Raw genomic sequence first — 20480 nt, forward strand, 5'->3', positions numbered from 1 at the left:
CCTTTTGGGTTGGATTTACAGATGTATAGCCAGCTTTCATAAAAGCTCAGATTGTAAGTATTCTTTGGTATGCAAACCTATTGCTGGTCAACATTCTTCTACCTGTGCACGCTGAGATGTTATTTTTATATAATTTCCAAGGGTTGTGAAAATTTCTTGGACATTGTTTAATCATTTTAAGATTATTGTTATATCAATATTACTCATATTTTCCTTTTTTGGTGAGTGTTAAAACAAAATATCCGACGACTGGCCAAATTTGGCCCTTTGTTTGCTGATCGAGGCAAGTGAGTGTTTAAACATCTTTCACATTTTTTATTTCAGGTGAGCGATTGGAAAGACAGGTATGTTAGATATAGATGGACAAGAAAAACTGGTAGTTAACTAGTTACTGTTTTATTGCTCATTAATTGTATGGTTCACTGATGTATAGGTAACTTTCTGAAGGCCAGTGTGCAACTTCCTTATGGAAGCAAACCCAGAGGCACTCGGGGCTGGGTGGTGTCAGATTCCTCCAGGGTGCCCCTCCCCCACGAAGCTCGGGTCACGTGGTCAGAACATGCAGGCTTGTTCCCGCTTAACGGAGTTTGAGGAAAGGTCTCAGGGGCGGGGCCCCACCTAAGACTGGTCCGATGTTGGGCGTGAACCGGGTGGGCGGGGCTGGGCGACTGCGGCCTTCCGGCCACGGAGGGAGGGAGCCAGAGGAGCCACTCGCTGCTATGGCGCTCGTGCTTGGTGCGCTGCGTCTCCTGCTCGGCGGCTTCTTCACACTCGTCGGGGCTGCCAAGCTCTTGCAGGTCTCGGCCCCTGTGTCACAACAGATGGTGAGCGGCGTGGCAGGGGCCAGCGGGGACAGACGGCGTTTGCTCGGTTCCCGCGGGCTGCTTGCTTTCCTGCGCGAGAGCGCCTAGGCCTTCCCTCCAGTTCTCCGCATCTTCTCTAGGTGGGAGGGGATGGGACTTACACTTCTGGCCCAGCATGCTGTCCCCAGGCCGATTTAGAGCAGAAGAAATAATGGAACCCAGGGATCCAGGAAGATAAAGTGGGAAGGTGACCCTCCCCATCCCACACCACCTAGTGTTCCAGTTTGGGGGAGGTTAGTGGGGCAGAATTTTATTTTTGAGATGGTCTCCTTACTATGTAGCTCTGGCTAGCCAGAAACTCACTGTATAGACCAGGCTGGCCTGGAACTTGCAGAGGTCCACCTGCCTCTGCAAGGGATTAAGGGCTTGCACTACTTTAGAAATCTTTTATAAGCTTAGAAACTAGCCCTGAAGGTAAAATGTAATTTGCCAAAAGATGACACAGCTAGTCAAGCTAGGCCCAAAGTAGACTAACCTAACCTAGACTTCACAGCATCCCAGGAAGTCTGGGATGAAAGCCTAGAGGTCACCCGACTGTAGTTCCTTATCCTGGGAAACCCCACCAATATTGCCAGGCTCTGTGGGAAATCCCCGTTACCTCCTCCCAAGATTGCATACTTCCTTTTTTCCCCTCAGAAACTAAGGTGGTGTGTTTTTGGGGGACGGACACGGGAAGAACCAGACAGCTTAAACTCTGCAAATGTGTTCTACTTGTGGCTCTTGGGCCATATATACTCCAAGATAGCTGTCAAATGTAGCCCAACACAAAATTGTAAATTTAAAACATGTGATTTACTAAACAATTCAGTTGTGGGGTTCTGGAGCAGCTTTGTAAATGAGACATTGTGTCATGCTGTCAGAAGATTAGACACACTGGAGAGCAGAGTAGGAGAGGCAGGGCTGCTGTTAGACCATAGGAAGCATGGATTACAGAGCCCCTCACCTGTTGTGTCTGGCTCAGTGGAATCAGGACCCGCATAGGAGATTGAAAATGGAAATCCATCTTTAAGGAGCCTTTTCCATCCCACCTCCAAATGTTCAGCATGAAGAGAAACTAGGCTTGGCACAAAGAATCTGTGGCCCTTCCCAGGTCCTGGCCCTAGATGGGAAGGCCCAAGTCCTCCACCCTTTCCCGGGGTTTGAGGCTTGGTTATCTATGGAGAGTTCTGGTAAGGAGAGAAAGCTGTCTCTACACCTGTGGCCCTTTTCACTTGTGGAGAGTGTCTGCTCCTTACTCCAAAGGTCAGTCCCATTGGGTGGCCCCCTCCTTGCCAGGCTCTTCACCTGGATCTGGCCTTGTGGTGGCTGTTAGAGGAGCTGCTGACAGTCAGATGCCATCTCTGTGGTATCTCCAGACGAACGCAGCTGACAGGCATTCCCTGCCACTTGTAGAGAGCATTGTTCGAGCAGTTCGCTGAGGTGTTTCCATTGAAGTTGTTCGGCTACCAGCCAGATCCTATAAACTACCAAACAGCTGTGGGCTGGCTGGAACTGCTGGCTGGGTTGCTGCTGGTCGTGGGTCCACCTGTGCTACAACAGATCAGTACCCTGCTCTTGATCCTGCTCATGATGGGTAAGAGGGCAACTGGGGTCTCCTGGGGGCAATAGAAAAATTTAGCTGTCCTTCCTTACTGCTGCCCTGTCTCTTCTCTGGGACCAGGAACACTTCCAGCTCAGCCATAGCTTCCATGATATTGAAATGCTATGGACCATAACCTGGCCATTGTAACACTGTAACATGCTTTGCCCATCATTTCTGTGCCTGCATAGTGTTCCAGTGTGATCATGTAGTGTAACCTTCCTACTCCTTCCTCTACATGCTTACTCCTAGAGAGAGTGGAGCAGCAGCTGCCACTTAATGTATATGTATCTAGCACAATGGTTCTCAATCTTAATGCCATGACCCTTTAATACAGTTCTTCATGTTGTGGTGACCCCCAACCATGAAATTATTTTCATTGCTACTTCATAGCTGTAATTTTGCTACAGTTAGGAATTGTAATGTATCTGTGTTTTCCGATGGTCTTCCCTTGTGAAAGTGACATTGGAACCCAAAATGGAGTCATGACCCACAGGTTGAGAACCTGAGCTTTTGGATTTGGGAGCAGTCAGCAGGAAAGCTAGAGTTCTCTGGCCAGAGAGACTGAGAATTTCTCTGGAAGCATTCTCTCTGAAGCTCCGCAGGGAAGACGTGCCAGTGTGCAGAGCGGCCAGCCGCTACTTCCAAGACTAGACATTGCTGTTTTGTATCCCCTGACCAGTGTCACATTACTCACTAAAACATTCTTTCCATTTCTAAAGCCTTCCACAGTTTCAGATATTACCACACTTCCACCTCAAGCCCCTGACTCCCATTTTGAATCCTCCAGTAGAATTATTAAGAAAGAGCTGGGGGAAAGCTAGTTCCCATACCCCCATCTTCTCACCTTGACCCCCCTGCTCTGAGGCTTCGTTGTCTTGCTTCCTGGAAAGGTGTGGAGTAGTGTAGAGTGGGGGGACCTGGGCTAAACTGGGTCAGTCTGGGCTGGGATCCAAGTTCTTGTACCTTCTAGATGTTTATCATTTCTGTCCTAGGGGCCATCTTCACGTTGGTGGTTCTGAAAGAGCCGCTAAGGACCTGCATCCCAGCCATTGTCTGTTTGGGATTCCTGCTGCTGCTGGATACTTGCCAGTTCTTAGCTTGCTCTAAGACGGTGGTCAGACACCCTAATAAGAAGATTCCTGGTGCATTCGGGAAGCCTGGCAATTGAGTCTTCAAGCCATGCATTTACCATAGCAGGCACAGTCACAGAACAGTGTCTACCTCTTTTTTAGGCCCATGGTCATTCAGTGTAAAAGATACCTCATCTAGATCCCACTCTCCCCTCATAACTACATTGCCCTGTTTTGAGTGGGCTATTAATATTCATGTCATGTGAAAACAGGAAATAAGCAACAACTAAAACCACTCCAAATTATAATACTCCATAAATAACCATTTCATTTGGTGTAACTGTACTGCTGACATTTTCTGATTGTATACAGATTTAATTTTTTAATGCAAATGAGACAGTGTAGCCTGCTTTATTGTTTGCTGTTAAGACCCAGTGTTCTGTCAGGCAGTGGTGGCACACTCCTTTAATCCCAGCACTCGGGAGGCGGAGACAGGTGGATCTCTGAGTCCGAAGCCAGCCTGGTCTACACACAGAAACCCTGTCTGGAAAACCCAGGGGGAAAAAAAAAGATTCAGTGTTCTTTAACATTCCTTTCTACTTTTGTCCATGTTAGTGGCTTTAAGTACTCTGTCCTAGGAGTGCAAGGGACTGAGGATGAAATGGTAGCGCAGGTGCTAAGAGCACTTGCTGCTTTTGTAAAGGGTCAAAGTTTATTTTCCTGTAGCTCACAGTTATCCCTAAGTAGTTTCAGAAGATCTGACACCTCACCTTCCTTCTTCTGGCTTCCTGGAACACCAGATATGCAATCCTGCCCATGAGGAAGGAATATCTGGGTTGTTCCCTTATTTTATTTTATTTTTTCTTTCATTTTATTTCATTTTATTTTTATTGTAAAGCTCACAGTAAATCACCTCTGCATATTTATTTCCTTTCCTAAGAAGTAAGGATGCTGTCTCAAAAGAATTCACATCTAACACGCTTTAAAATTTACAAGCTGACACTGCAGAGTGTGTCTGATTTCTGCCTGTGCTCACCTGAGTCCCTGGAGAGATTTCTTGCCATTTCTCTTATTTTACACTTGCAGAGCTGAGAGGCACCTGCTGAAATGGTGAGGTATGGCTCCTAGTCCATTGTCCCTTAACACATGAATAGAAGGTGGGGGACAGTTAGCTAGCTCCTGGTAATGTTGAATGGCTCAACAGTGTCTAAATGGGGGGAGGATGAGGAAGAGAGAGAGGGAGGCAAATACTCACAGGAAAAATGTTAGGGCACCTAGTGTCATGTCCCCAGACCATCTTTGTGTGAGTCCACTGGAGTCCTTTTGGGAAGTGATGCTAATTCTGTGTAATGAGGGAAAGAATGTATATTTTTTGCAGTTCTGGGGAGTGAATTCACAGCATCATTTAAGATAGGCAAACACAGTTCTCCTGAGCCTGAACCCTAGTTGCCTCTGTTCTGAGACAAGGTCTCAATGAGTTGCCTAGGCTGGCTTTGAACTTTGTTGTAAATGATGTTCTTATTTGGTCTAAACAATAAGAAGCCAGAGTCAGATACAGAGGAAAATGCTGAGAGATCAGAGAGGAGGAGGAGGAAGCCAAAGCCACCTTTGTCTCATTAGCTTCCCAGCATAAAAGAGAGTAAGTTGTTTCTTATATCCTCTCTGCCTAGCCATCTCACTTCCTGTCTCTGACCAGCTACCTCACTTCCTGTTTCTACCCAGCTATCTCACTTCCTGTCTGTGCAGACCTCCTGACCTCTATGGTTAGCTAGTGGCAAGCTCCATCCTCTGATCTTCAGACGGGCTTTATTTGTACAAGCAAGATATCACACTTTGTAGCTTAAATGAGACTTGCACTGGAATTCTCTGCCTCAGCCTCTCTAGTAGCTAGGGTTACAGGCCTGTAGTAGGGCCAGCTAGAGTTTATCTGTACACATGTTTTAGCTACCTGCCTATAAGATACTTTGGGTATAGGAAGATTAGCTTTAGGGAGCACACAGAGGTAAACGTTGTATTAGTGCATTTCATGCTCAGTACTGAACTGTGCCCTCACTTGCATGAATCCCAGGCAAGTTCATAATTCTCCATTGGATCTTTTTTTGTGTCTGAAAGTACAGTGATACACTCCACCTACAGCAGAGTCAAAGAAATAGATCAATGGATAGATAATTCATAAATTATGTGACTGTCACAGCATTAAGAAGGGGCTGGTGAGATGGCTCTGGAAAAGGGTGATTGCCACCAAGCCTGATGACCTGAGTTTTGGCCAGGACCTATATGGTGGAATGAGAGAACTGACTTTGGAAGATTGTCCTCTGACCCCCACATGCCGTATGTCTATACATTCTCTTCCTCCTGCCCTCTCTCAAAGGGTCCAGAGATGATTTAGTTTCCATGTGGGTTGGTTGAGTTGTTTAATGTGAAGATCAAGGGCCAGCATTCTTTCAGTTTTCAATGTATTGGCTACTGTATTCAGTGTTGCAAAACAGCTGTATGTGCTCCAGGTGGCATATTGGCACACATCCAAGTGTAAATAGAGAATGAAAAGCTCTCTCAGAAACCCTAGATCACCCCTTGTATCTAATTGGCCAGAATGAAGTTACATTCCCATTCTTAAACCAATCACTGATAAGAAGAGTGGTATCCTCAGAATGGACTGAGACTGACTAAAATTCACCTATACTCATCACCAAGAAGGGAGGGATTAATATAAAAAAAACGGCAGAAAACACAGTCTGGTGCATAATATATGTTCATTAAATGCTATTATTAAATCTCTGTTGGTTCTACCAATGAGAACATGGGTCTGGAAAGACTGAGACTAGAACTAAGGCCTGATTGATTGCAGAAATCATGTGTTTTTCAATGCTTCGGCACCAAGATAAAAATTTACAGGCAAAAAGACCTGGGATGACCTACCCAGCATGATCAACTCTTCCTTACTTTGCAGAATTAGAGGATGCACGAACATTTTAGGCCCCCAAAAAAGTAGAGGCAGGAGCACCATGCATTACTTGCCCTTTCCAGTATACCATATCCAGCTTGTCTCGAGCCAGGATGTCAAGTGAAACCTCTTGTAGCTGGCGTTGAGGATCCTGTTTACCAAGGCAGATTAGTAATCATGGACTCCAAAGCATGGCCGTGGGGCTAGCCCAGCACTTGTGGGAGAGGTTGGGTGCTGGAAGAATGGATAAGCCACCTGATGTAGAGAAGCAGTTTGATTGATAGCAGCAGAAGCATCTTGAGCCCCAGCAGTGCCTTGAGGACCCCAAGAAGCTAAGCTTCAGGAAGCCACAGCAGGAGTCTAAGACGTTCAGCACAACTTCCAACTGTTTGACCTTCTTTTGCCTCCAGAAGACACTCCCATGTTCTGGGGTCCTGGCAATGCCCCTACAAATCCAGTATGCAGCTATTCCATGTGAGTCATTGCCTGGCTAGCTATTGGGCCCATTCTTCACATCACATTCTGGGGTTGACTTAGAAGAGTCTGGGATATGTGAATGAGGGGATTTGGCTCAGCTTCAATTTCTTCTTTTTTGAGACAGGGTTTCTCTCTCTATTAGCTCTGGCTGCCCTGGAACTCTCTTTGTAGACCAGGTTGGCCTTGAAGTCACAAAGATCCACTTGCCTCTGCCTCGCAAGTCCTGGGATTAAAGGTGTGTGCTACCACCACCTGGCCAGCTTCAATTTCTTAAATCCAGGATCCCAGAGCAAGCTCTAGCAACTAGAACATTGAGAGGAAGGAATAATGTGGTAGCATGATGATAGCAAGAGGTTTAGGGTCAGGCTTCTAGGGGCTAGAGCCAAAGGTAGACAGATGCAAAGGCAGAAATTCAGGTTTTGATACTAGAAGAGACTGAGTTTGGGAGCTGAGAGTATATGTCAGAAACAGCAAGAAGATGTTGGCTTATGTTCACACCCCTTAGGGAGGGTCAACTCCACCTAGATATTTTTGTGCTGTGTGTGGAGTGCTTGTGTGAGTGTGAGCATTTATTTGTGTCAAAGGGACAGAGGCCAAGGTATGAAGTCTCTTCCCAGTGTCAGCCATAAGACTCAGAGTTTTACTTGTTCTCTCATCAAATATCCCCCCAGGGTAGTTACACCCCCAATTTACAGCAGCAAAGCCAGGCACTGGTGAGGCTGAGAAGTTAGCCCAGGGTCTCATGGCAAATAAAGGTGTGATTCCCAGGCCTGTGCCCTTCTTGCTTCTTATTCAAAGTTCTGAGTCTGACACAGGACTTCCTTGGAGGTCTGAAGACTGTGAAGCCATTTCAGCCCTCCTCAAGGTGCTTCAGGTAATTCTGGTGTACCCCAAGGAGAAGATCTTCACCAAAGCAGGCCCGAGGTCACTGCGCATAGTCTTGTCCAGAGTCCCTGTGGCAAAAGACCATTGTAGTTCCATCTCTGCCTCTTCCCCCTTGTCATTGATCTTCTGAGAAGGGCTGAAGAGCTTTGTATCAGAACTGTCTTAAATCATATAGCTGTGCTCCTACACGTCTGACCTGTAGACTACCTGTGAGGAATCTCCATCCTCCCATTCATTCACCAGGGTTGGAAATATACATGTTCTCTGGGACTCCTACCTCTTTCTCATTTCCCACAGCCTGTCACCAAGAACTCTGGAACCCACCCTCTCCTCCATGTCCCCAGCAGCAGGTACCCTCTCTTATGGACTCCCTTGCCTTCAGAGTTCCATCCTAGAAAGGACAGAGGGAGAGGAGACTGGAGTGAGAAGGGATATGAGGGAGGAAGGTTTCTGGTGAGTAGGTAGGTCTCCTGTGACCTCTGTTCCTCTTTTTTAGGGGATGTGGGTATTGACAGCTGCCCCTGGGATGAACTGGCTCTCATTGGCATTGTTCTTCCATAGCTCATCAGCCTTTGCTGTTTCAGCTCCATGGTGGATATCTTGTACATGCTCAGTCTGGCCATGGTCAATCTATGGCATCGTGGTGCTACTGGTGGGAGACCTGGGCCACCTCCACCTCCTCAGTCTCCTAGCTATGAAAGTCTTGGCCTACTGCCTGCCTTACCCTACTGCTATTATCTTGGTGGAAGGACCTAGATTCCAAATCTTTGTTTTTGTATGTTTTGTTGTTGTTTTAATTTCTACATAGCCCTGGTTGTCCTGGAACTTGCTATGTAGGCTAGGCTGGTCTTGAACTCACAGAGATCCACCTTTCTCTGCCTCCCAAATACTGGGGTTAAAAGTGTGCACCACTATTCCCTGTCTGAATGTCAATTCATCCTTTCTTCCTTTTTTTTTTTTTTTTTTTTTTTTTGAGGCAGGGTTTCTCTGTGTAACAGTCCTGGTTGTCCTGGAACTCACTTTATAGACCAGGCTGGCCTTGAACTCACTGAGATCCTCCTGTCTCTGCCCCAAGTGCTGAAATTAAAGGTGCATGCCACCACCGCCCCACTCACCTGTCAATTCTTAAGTGACACTATCAGTGTGGTTGTGTGGCTGTGAATGTTGGGTACAACAAGGGGATAAAAGCCTGGGTGTGGTGATGGAAGCTTAAAATCCCAACACTAAGGAGGCAGAGGCAGGAGAATTGCTGAGAGTTCTAGGTCAGTTTGGGCTACAGTATAAGAAAGACCCTGTCTCCATGAAGAGCATCAACATGAGGGCTGTTGAGATAGCCCAGTAAGTGAAACACTTGCTGCCAAGCATGGTGCCTTGTACAAAGCTTCATGGTGAGAAGAGAGAACCGTCTTCCTCAAGCTCTCTCTGAACTGTACAGGTGGGCTGGAGTATGTGCACACACACACCTGATATATGTAAAGCAGCAAAAAAAAAAAAACAAAAAAACAAAAAAACAAAAAAAAACAAAACAAAAACAAAAACAACAAAAAAAAAAAAAAACAAAAAAAACAACCCAACAAGATAAAAAAGAAGAACCTCAAGGGGATAAGAACATCCTTTGAGTCTTGCATGGTCCCTGAAATTTACCAGCTTTGAGATATAAGTTGTATGTCAGGTGTCTTAGATACCTCTTGGGATAAAAACCCAAGTCCTTAGTGTGTACATGTGCCCTGCTTGATCTGGCTCCTGCTTCCCTATGGACCTCTTTACCTCCTCCTGGCTGCATTTCATTTCTTGTCTTAGTCTCTGGAACATTCCAGGTTCCTAACCTTCCAGTATTTTTGTACCTGAGTTGGTCTTAATCTGTCTTCCTTCACTAAATCAATATCTCCCCATCCTTACTTCCTGAGAATTAACTCTTAAAGGGAAACCTTTCTTGACTACCAACATGCAGGCACATGCGCGCGCGCACACACACACACACACACACACACATGCAACTGGATCCAGTTTGATTGCTTTGTCATTGTTCTTCACAACTGTAATTAAGCCATTATCTGGCAATAGATTTTTTTCCTGTAATCCCTAAGAAATTGCCATTTTCATGGGCTCCCAAATGTTGGATATTGACAATTGAATTTTCATTTAATTCAGCCTATTAAATCCCATATTTATATGGCTTGTTGTATTATTTCCTGTGCTTGATACTATGTCTTGCACTCAGTTTCAGGTGAGTGAATGAAATCTGGATACCATTAATTTTAAAACTTAAGACTCAGATATTCTGCTGTCTAGTAGCTTCTCCTTAAGCATTCTTGGATTCTACAAGCTTGCCTTCCTCTGGTGCATTTGTGACTCAGAGTTAGGATTACTTCCTACCACTCTAGCAGGATATCTGCAACTCTGCCGTCATCTCCAGTGTCCCAAGACTCCTGTGCCAAGACTTGGTGGTGATGAAGCTAGCACTCCATCCTGCCATTAGCTGGGATGGAGATTGGTGAGGCTAGCTGCACTCAGCTTCAGCTGATCTGAGACTTTCTTAGGGAGCTCATCCCTGCCAGTAGATCTGGCTGTAATGAACCCCTCCATCTGCGCTTGGACAGCTGAGCCATCTGCTCTTAGTGTGAAAGGAAACCACTCTCTGTTCTTCACCATGTTGCTGCAAGTCCTAGAGCAGAACTGTTTAAGTCCCAAGGAGTTCCAGCTTAGCAGTTCCAGCAGGCTCGTGTTGCCAACGTCTATCAGTCAGCCCCTCCCTGACTCCTTACCACCCTCCTGGCCCTTTCACTGAGTTTGCCTTCTAGTGATAAATTCAGTAAATTCCTTCTTCCCTTTTTGATAAATTACCCTTTCATTGGTCCCTTATTCCTTCTTTAACTTGTTTTTTTTATGTTTTAAAAGTAACACATGCCCATGAAAGCAAATTCAGAGCAGCAGAGAAAAAATGTAAGATACAGAGTGAGGGCCCCTCAGTGGTAGCAAGAGTTTGTAGTTTATGTATGTGCATGCATCATTCCAGATGTTTGCCATTTCAAATGCACAGGAGCAGTTTTTATCAGAAAGCTGCAGACAGGATAGCACCACAAGACTCTTGTAATTTGCTTTCATTCTATCTTGTGCAACTTTCCATATCTATGCATGCAGAACTTGTTCTTTTTATTACATGTTATTAATATTTTACTCAATTGGCCCTTATATATGGACATTTGTTTCCATTATTTTATTGTTATAAACAATGCTGCATGAATGTCCTTGCTCACAAACCTCTGCATATTTGTAAATTTATAGAATGAGTTCCTGGCACTGAAATTGCTGTCTCACAGAGTATGTGTGTGCAGTTTAATTGTTTAATCACATCACTATACTGTCTCCAAAAAATCCCCAAAACTGCTTTCATGACCACACCCCCACCAACAGTATGTAACAGTCCCTGCATTGCCATACCCTCACCAGCACTAGGTGATGTCCCTTTCCTTCTTCAATCTGTACTTTCTTCAGTACTGTGCTAACTTTCTGTTACAATTTCAAGTACCTGGGGCTGGAGAGGGAACTGAATGCTAGAGAGCATACTTGCCTAGTATGCCCAAGGGTCTCTGTTCTATCCCTGGGACAGCAAATAAGGTAGAAATAAACAAAAATCTCAAGTGTTTGATGTTTGAGATAATTAACTATAAAAACATTTAAACTACACTTTTAGAAGCTCTGTGCCATGACTGATTTGGCCCCCTTGCATTTAGGGCTGTGGTCAGGCAGTTATCATGGAGGAGGAGGATATGACTGTAAAACCACTCAACTCCTGGCTAGGAAGCCAAACAGAAACAGGAAGACAGACATCTGAGTCTCATATTCCCCTCCAAGGGCAGTTGCAAATGACCTAAAGACCTTGCTTCAGACCCCATCTCTTAGAAGTGCCACCCTCTTCTGTGTGAGTCAGTTTCCCTTTACTGTATCCAAATGCTTGAGTGTCTTGACTATAAACAGAAAGGTTTATTTTGGCTCCCAGCTGGGAGATGGTGTCCATGGCTTGGTGGGCCTATTGCTTATTGTAAGACAACATGTAATGATAGGCAGGTCTATGGCAGGAAAAGTATAGCTGAGAAAAACCTTTCCCCTATGCATAGTTCATGAGAGAGGATGGAGTGGAGCCCCATAATCCTCTTTGAAGGGACCCCCAGTATCAAACCACTTAATTGTCCCCACCTCTTAAGGTTTTCATCATTTCCCAAGGGCACTATGCTAGAGCCCTCATCTTAAAACATGAGCTCTTGGGGGATACCCTAGATGCAAACCACAGTTCCTCCCAATATTGCCAGAGTGAGCATCAAACCTTCAACACAGGGCTGTTCCAACTTGATGTTGGTAATTCCTCAACTGAGGTTCCCTCTCCTAGGTGTGTCATGTTAACCATCAAGAGTAGCCATCTCTGGGGTCTTGGAGGAACATTTCAGGTCAAATTGTAGCAGTGCCTCATTCTACATAGATCCGAATACATCTACCTCCCATATGAACAGAGTTAACTGTTTTGTCTCAATCTCTTTGATATGTATTTGGAACCAGGTGAAGCAGGAGCAGGAAGAGGAAAGATCTTATCTCTGCCCCTCACATCAGCCAACGCTTAGCCCATCTTGCTTGTTGGGAGAATTAAATGAGAATCCAAAATCACACCACTAGATCCAATTAGTACTGTTAGTTCTCAACCCTTCCTTGGGAATCAAGCTGGCTCATCCCAGCATATCAGCCAGAGGCCAAGAGACAGCTGAGGCCTCCAGCATCCTGTATTCATTTGCTCATGCCCCGATGAATTGCTCAGCCCCACAGGCCACGCAAGGCTGGGTCTTTGAGAAATGACCTGGCATCCACACCAGGGCCAGCTGAATCTCCTGAGGCTGAATTCAATTCTGTCCGAATAAAAAATGATTCCTGTTGGCCTCATCCATCCCTGTGGTCTTGTACTATCATGCGTTTGATGTAACATTTCCTCCAGCAATGTAGTCAGTTTCCGTTGGGAAATGTCCAGCTTAGTCTTCTGTGTCTGACCCGGGGAGAAAAAAAGAACTCGAGAGTCAGTTGCCTCTGGGAGGTCAGACAGTCGAAAGAAATCCTCTGGCTGGAATTACAGTGCGTGTGGATCCCCTCCTCCCTCCAGGTCAGCCTAGGAAAGAAGGCATGGCCTGAAGACTCAGAGGCAAGAGCCTAAGAGAGGATGATGGGCAGTGGACCATGGTGCACACTATCAGTTCTTTGGTACTTAGTTTCCAGACATTGTACAAACTTTCAAAAACTTTGATCCTCCATCAGTTAAAGGAGAAGAATTGACTCAAAGTTGCTGTTTGATTGAGGCTGGACACTCCTTCCCCTCTGATTCCAGGGGATTCACTTGCCCATGTCTTCGGTAACTGCCAGTTAGAGCTCTGGCTCGTTTGAAGAGCCAGGAATGTTCAATCCCTGCCTTTGCCTGCTCAGGCTGTCTTCCACTGTAAGAGTGGACATGGTGTAGATAAGCCACTCCTAGCATCAATGAAAGTGTTAGGCACTAAAGAAACCTGGAAAAAATGACTAGGTGAAGTACCTATTAACATATCAAAGTGGAGTTTAGTGTAGTGGCACTTGCCTTTAATCCTAGCACTAGGGAGGAAGAGAGGCAGACAGATCTGAGTTCTAGGCCCAGCCTGGTCTACTGAGTGAGTTCCAGGACTGCCAGGGCTACACAGAGAAACCCTGTCCCAAAAACAAAACAAAAGACAAGCAGCAACAAAAACAAACCCCAAACCAAAACAAAGACGTCAAAGCAGACATTGGCTGCCAGGCTCTCAGTAACTGTCACAGAGACCTGGCTCCTCTTACCACTTCTCACACACACCCCATACCCCCTGCTCCCTACCCTAAACTTCTCCAGCTCCTGAGGTTTGCTTCCTTCCCCCCAACCTTCTGATTCCTATATAACCCAGCCCTCTTAGCCCCCTCCCCAACCATGCTATGGCCTGGTCTGTTCTGCTGGCCATGCTCAGTCTGGACTCTTCCAGATGCCACTACTGTTCTCTCTCTCATATCTACAATAAAAACAAAACAAACAAACCTTCCTCTCAACTATTCCTAGGAGCCATCATGTCCCTTGTTTTTATTCAGAGAAAACGAGGCTCCTCCTGTCTACCAACCTGCTCTCTCCTTCAGCACAATCACAGCCCAAGTGTCGGAACCCAGCCCAACACTATTCTTTCTTTAAAAAAAAAAAAAGTGTGTGGGTATGATGTGTTCGAGCAGGTGCACACATTGCTCACACGTGGAGCTCAGAGGACAACTTGGTGAAGTTGGTTTTCTCGTTCTTAGGATTTAACAGGATTTGTCAGGTTTGTGAAGCAAGGACTTTACCCACTGAGCCATCTTGCCAGTTCCCAACCCTTCGTCAGCTTACACATCATCCCCTGGGCCAGCGCAGCATCCTTGGTGACCCTGCCTGCTCCTGCTAGTCTCTCCTTTCCAGCGCAGGTTCCATTTCTCTGGCCTCTGTAGAGACCTGCTTAGTCTTCTCCCTTTGTCAGTAGGCCCCAAAGCTCTCTGTTTGCAGCTCGTTCTCGTTTCTTTTCTTGAGACAGGGTCTCTATTATGTTGCCCTGGCTGTCCTGGAATTTACCAGGTAGATCGGGCTGGCCTAGAACCCATAGCAATTTGTTTGCCTCTATCTCCTGAGTGCTAGGATTTAAGGTGTTCACCCCCATGTATTACAGCTGGTTCTTTGAAATCTGTCTCCCTCTTTTCTGGCTTGAGGAGTGGAACTGTCTCCTTCTCTGAATCATGCAGACCTGTAGCTACACTGTCCTTTACTGACCCCGAGGCCACCTCCTTGGATTACATCCCAGCTCCAGGAGCCATGACCTCCTCTTATCCAGAACACTCATTCTTGCACTCACCCTAACTGGCTGTCCTATGGCATATATGTCAACTACCTAGTCCTAACAGGCTATTGTTAAAACTTGCTTTTTTGTTTACAGTTCTTAGCAGTCCTGGTTCTGGAATGTACTGGGTGTTGCTCTCCTATTAATCCTTATTGCATATGGGGCCCTTGGCAAGAATACAAATGAAGGTTCTCACCCTAGTATGTAAGCACTTAAAAGCAATAAATTAGGCTGACACAGTAGTTAAAATGTATTCCATATTCTTGCCTTGACAAATACACCTTAGTAATAACAAAATAGAAAAATGTGGGTAAAGCTGTGGTTTTCTGGCTGAAGAAAGTCAGCAAATTATCAAAGACTGACTGAATTCAATTTTACATGTTGTGTTTAAGCATTGTATGTGGGTCATATGTGGTAAATTATTATCACAGAAAGTATAACGTTTAATTTCATTATGTAATTCACCATCATTCATAATGTGAGTTTTTTTAAAAAACCATTCCTTCAAGTCACATTTATATTCATACAAAATGTCTCCAGATCATTCTTTTAAATTTCAACAATGAACTATTTTATATATACCAGCAAATGACAGTTAAACTTCTAAATTGTTCAAATCTCTCTTTAATCAAGGTTACACCTCAATCTATAGTCTCCATAGAGATTTGTCTGAGGGTTAGGGATGTCTTTTAGTTGGTAGAGTGTGTGAAGCCACGGCTTCTATCCTGTGAACACCATGTAAGCCTGGTGTGTCAGCACTTTCTGGTGCCCAACCCTGGAGTAGTGGAGGCAGGTGGACCAGGTTTCAGTCATCATCAACTGGACAGTGAATCTGATGTCAGCTGATGTGAGACCTTGCTTTAAAAGAAAGATGCAAGATACTAGTATGTGATTGTCTGTGAGTTTGTTGTTTTTCACTTTTGTTTTTGTCTTTCGAGACTAGGGCTCACTGTGCTGTCCTGACTGGCCTCGAACTCACAGAGGTCTGCTGCTTGCCTCTGCTTCCCAAATGTTGGGTTTAAAGTTGTGTGCTACCAAGCCTGGCCTACTTGTGAATTTTACTCATTGTCATATAACTATTTTCCCTCTGTTCTAATTACCTATATTTTATTGAAGTATCAATTTGGTCATATATTCTTTCTTTTAAAAAATTTTAGTGTGTGCACTTTCACATGTCCACCCATGAATGCATCTTTGTGAGTTCTAGCACACACATGTACCATGAAACACACGTAGAGGTCAGAGGTCAGCATCCAGTGCTGGTTCTCACCTTCTTCATTTGAGACTAGGTCTCTTTGGTATCTGTAGCTGCAACTGTATGCCAACCTCACTGGCTCTCAAGCTTCAGGCTTCCAAAACTGCCAGAGGACTCAGTTGGTAGAGTACTTGTCTAGCAAGCAGAAAGGCCTGGCCTTTCTGCTGTATGCTGTAATCCTTGTGCTTTTGAGGCAGAGGCAGAAAGATCAGAAGTTCTTGGCTATCCTTGAGCACATAGTTCAAGGCCATCCTGGGCTGCTGAGATCCTGTCTCAAATGAAGAAAGCAAGCAAAAGGAAGTAATATGAAACAAAATGGCAACAACAACAAAAAGCAGATGGCGGTCTTCTGAAGCCATTAGATGCTTAGACACAGAGTGGAATGAAGTCAAGTCTGATGAAAAGCCAGAACTGGCATCTGTCTGGAAATATCTGCCAGTTTGACACCACACTCAGAGGAGGGATGGGGAAAGCTCAGTTGTTAAGCTCAGATCCTCCAAAGAGTAGAGCTTAGTCTTCTGCCAAGAGACAGGCAACCATTGGGTTTCTACAGAGAATATAAGTTTGGCAGGATTCTTTTATAGCAGGATAATAGGCAATAAATAGGATTACCTCTTGTATAATTTCTCCTAGTCCAAATCCTATGTATTGAAATTAGCAAGTATGAGGATACAGTTCAGACAGTGGTAGAGCACTTGCCTAGCACATGCAAAGCTTGTAGTCAACCCCCAGTGTGATGAGTGGAAGAAGGAAGGAGGGACGGAGGGACGGGAGGAGGGGAGGAGAGAGGGAGGGAGGTAAAGAGAAAGAAAGAATGAACAAATGAATCTACTCACTTTTCTGGGATGGAGATGTATGTCCAGGTAGAAGCAGGCCGGTCAGTTCAATGTCATCTTTGGTTACTTAAAGAGTTTGAGGACTGGTGAGAGACAGGCTGATCCAAGGAACACAGGACCATACTTGACAAGGCCAGTGATGGCCAGGGGCCAGGGCCTTGGGGGAGCTGTGACTTCAGATCCAACTCTTGTTCCCAAAGGGTTATAATTTTCATTCCCAAGGCTGCTGTGTGGTCCTGTGACACACTTGAGGTATCCCGTATTCCCTTTGGTCAACACTGATTGACTGGTTAGCTTCCTGCTGACCCTGTGTCATTGTATGATAGCTTTCTGCCGATCCTGTCCCATTTCCCCTGAAAACTGTATATGAGATGCTGTACTTCTTCAAAAGCTTGCATGCATGACCCATCAGCTTGTGTAAGGCCTCCAGGTCCTGAGCTTTCCTGTCTTTATTTCTCATCCTCTGGTCCTGCTTTTCAGGAACCTGGCACTGCAGAATGACCTGCTGGTTTGTCAGAGGACAACTTGGCTATAAGAGATCCTGTCTCAAAAAACCAAAATAGGGCTGAAAAGATGGCTCAGCGGGTAAAAGCACTTGTTATCAAGTCTGTGACCTGCATTTAATTCCTGGGATCCACAGAGTGAAAGGAAAGAACTGATTCCTCCAAGGTATCCTCTGCCCTTTACACATGTGCTGCAGCTTGGGCATGTAAGGATATGATCATACATACATACATACACACACACACACACTGTAAAAATATATAAAATTTAAAACAACACCAATAATAACAATAACAAATAACTAATAACAAGTTAATTGACCTCTTGCTAGAGGCAAATCCATCAATCAGCAAACATGGATACTTTATGTTTCAATATACGATTTTATTTTTATTTTGTTAACATTGGTGTTTTGCCTATGTGTGTGTCTGTGTGAGGGTGTTGGATCCTGGAGTTACAGACAGTTGTGAGCTGCCATGTGGGTGCTGGGAATTGAACCTGGGTTCTGTGGAAGAGTAGTCGGTGCTCTTAACTGCTGACTCAGCTATATTTTCAACCCCTCATTATAAAAATTTTTAAAATGTTTTTTTTTTTAAGATAGGTTCTTCCTGTGTTGTCCTGGTTAACCTGGAACTGGCTATGTAGATCAGGCTAGCCTCAAACTCACGGAGACCCTCCTGCTCCTGCCTTCCAAGTGCTGGGATTAAATGTGTGCACTCCATGCCTGACTTCATTATACATTTTTACCTAAGGTATCTGGGAAGAAGGAATCATTAGCATTCAATACTTATAGAAACAAAAAGAAATTTTCTTTTAAGTCTCAGATATTTTATTAGCCTCAGCAACCAGCAGTCCGCATAGTCTGAGAGCTTCCCCTGCTGTGTGATAGACTGCCAGCATTCTGTCCTGGAGTGTTAGAGAAAAAACAGATCTAGAATAGGCTCCCTTAACATTCAATTCAAAGAACAGTCACTGTTTCATAGGTCAGGAACAGCCATAGCGGGACACTGACTGTAAAACTTCAGCTAAAGGGAAAAAATCAACAAGGTCAGAAAAAATACAAAGTCTAATATTCCATTTAGTTCTATTTTTTTTGGGGGGGGGCTTAGATTGCCAAGTTCTTCTAGGAATTAAATCGTGGGAAAAGCCTGGAACACACATAGAAAAAAGTGTAGCATCTAGGAGTAAGAGACCTGTGGTGGAACTCACAGCTCCGTTATATCCCTAGGGAGCCCTTTGCAATGCTTGCTGCCAGTTTTCTCTAGCTGCAGGAGAAGTAGCAGTCATCAGGCCTCTCAGATAGTGCTTGGGTATATCAGGGTATCTACTGGGAATAACCCTGACAGCTGGGATAGGACTAATGTCTGAAGGTCAAATGCTCATTGTCCTGAAGATCTCCTTTTTAATTTTTAATCTTCTGGAAGATTTGTTACTACAGTGTTATAAGAATAAAATGCATGATGACAAGGTATCGAATATGACAGCTAAGCCCTGGTTATAGGCTCAGGACAGACATGAGATTATACATCAGGATACTGAAATGGGAATCTGAGTAGCAAAGATGTATTTACATACACACACACACACACACACACACACACACACATACACACATATATATATATATTTCCCCCCAAGCAAAACAGAGACAATGGGATGTAACAAAAAGGAGAAACTAATTATCAGCGCAAATGTCAGAAGTGGAGACAGCTGAGATTCTGCACTGTCATTCATCTTGTGCATTATGAATCTTAACTAGAACAAAAGGCTGTGCTAAAAAATATCTTCCTTCAGCCAATTCAGGGGAATGGACATTCTGAAAAGCCTATTGTCAACACAAGATGAGACAGGTTTAAACAAACTGGGCTGCCGGATTATTCTTCCCTAACAGGAATGTCTATGGATTTCCATGAGAAGAACAGAGAATATTCTTTTAAAGGAGGGTCCAGGGTTGGATATGTAGTTCAGTGGTAGTACTTTCTGGGCATGTGCAAGACCCTGAATTTGATCCCCAGTGTGAAAATGGGGGGAGGTGCTGGAAAGATGACTTTTTCATCTCAGTACCTTGAAAGCACACGGCTCTGAATCGTTACAGTGACAGAAACCATGTTAAGAAAGCCAGGTTTGGATTGGGCAGATGGCTCAGTGGTTAAGAGCTCTGGCTGTTCTTCTAGAGGACCCTGGTTCAATCCCCAGCACCCACATGGCAGCTCACAACTGTTTGTAACTCCAGTTCCAGGGTATCTAACACCCTCATATAGATACACATGCAGGCAAAAACACAAATGCACCCGAAATAAAAATAATTTTTAAAAAGCCAGGTTGGCCATGCAGTGGGAGTGCATGACTTTATTCCTAGCACCCAGGAGGCAGAGGCAAGCAGATCTCTGAGTTTGAGGTCAGTCTGGGCTACAGAGAGAGTTACAGGTAAGCCTCCAAAGCTCCATGGAGAAACCTTATCTGGAATTGAACTGCCCCACCCCTTAAAAAAAAAGGGAAGGAAGAAAGGAAGAAGGAAAGAAAAGAAAGGCAGGGTTGGTGGGGCATGCTTGTAATCCCGGAACCAGGGAGATGGAAACTGACAAATCTCTAGGTCTTGATGGTCAGCCAGCCTGGCCTAGTTGGCAAGTTCCAAATCAGGGAGAGATTGTCTCAAAAAAAGGGCCAATGGCGCCTGAGGAATGACTTTTTAGGTTGTTCTCTGCTTCTCTAGATTCTATATGTACATGCACACCACTCCCTTGACCCTTTCATCTACCCACAGCACCCACCCACCCTATTCCCACCCCCCAGCACACCTGAGGGTCCCTTCCAATACTACCCCAAGTCAGTGACTGTGACTAGCTACGCCTGGTCAGAGTTGAAGCCTCTAAAGTTACCCTGAAGCTCTTTTTTTGGAGGAGGTCTATAACCCCTCAGATTGTGCTGTTTCTCAAGAAAAAAGTGGAAAATGAAGTTGAATCCCTTTTCTTTCCTAAACAAACAAAAACCTCAAACAATCGAACTGACAATCCAGGACTGAAAGATGTAATACCTGAAACCAGTAATTCATTGCTTGGAATCAACAGCATTCTGGACACTGGTTATTAAACTGGTGAAGTTGACAGTAGATGACAGAGAATCTCCTAACAAAATATAATGAGAATAAAGGATAAAATTTAGATACTTGACTAT

The 20480-nt window shown here is 44.8% G+C and overlaps 2 protein-coding genes across 2 annotated transcripts in view; both read left to right on the forward strand.

Annotated features, from left to right (window-relative positions):
* Zmym6 (zinc finger MYM-type containing 6) overlaps window positions 1–20480 on the forward strand; it is a 301190-nt gene that overhangs the window by 40185 nt on the left and 240525 nt on the right. The window lies entirely within an intron of this gene.
* On the forward strand, window positions 720–4073 carry Tmem35b (transmembrane protein 35B). The gene is made up of 3 exons (XM_051188840.1): window positions 720–824; window positions 2256–2436; window positions 3438–4073. The coding sequence occupies exons 1-3, from the start codon at window positions 720–722 to the stop codon at window positions 3611–3613; spliced, it is 462 nt and encodes a 153-aa protein (XP_051044797.1). The 3' UTR covers window positions 3614–4073.

Source organism: Phodopus roborovskii, unplaced genomic scaffold, assembly GCF_943737965.1.
Source record: "Phodopus roborovskii unplaced genomic scaffold, PHOROB, whole genome shotgun sequence".
Taxonomy (NCBI): Eukaryota; Metazoa; Chordata; class Mammalia; order Rodentia; family Cricetidae; genus Phodopus; species Phodopus roborovskii.

Bases quoted from the DNA above. Each gene is read 5' to 3' on its own strand.
- Tmem35b (XM_051188840.1), top strand. From the start codon at position 720: ATGGCGCTCGTGCTTGGTGCGCTGCGTCTCCTGCTCGGCGGCTTCTTC. The intron at 825-2,255 runs GTGAGCGGCGTG...TGCCACTTGTAG, and splicing joins CCCCTGTGTCACAACAGATG to AGAGCATTGTTCGAGCAGTT. The intron at 2,437-3,437 runs GTAAGAGGGCAA...TTTCTGTCCTAG, and splicing joins CTTGATCCTGCTCATGATGG to GGGCCATCTTCACGTTGGTG.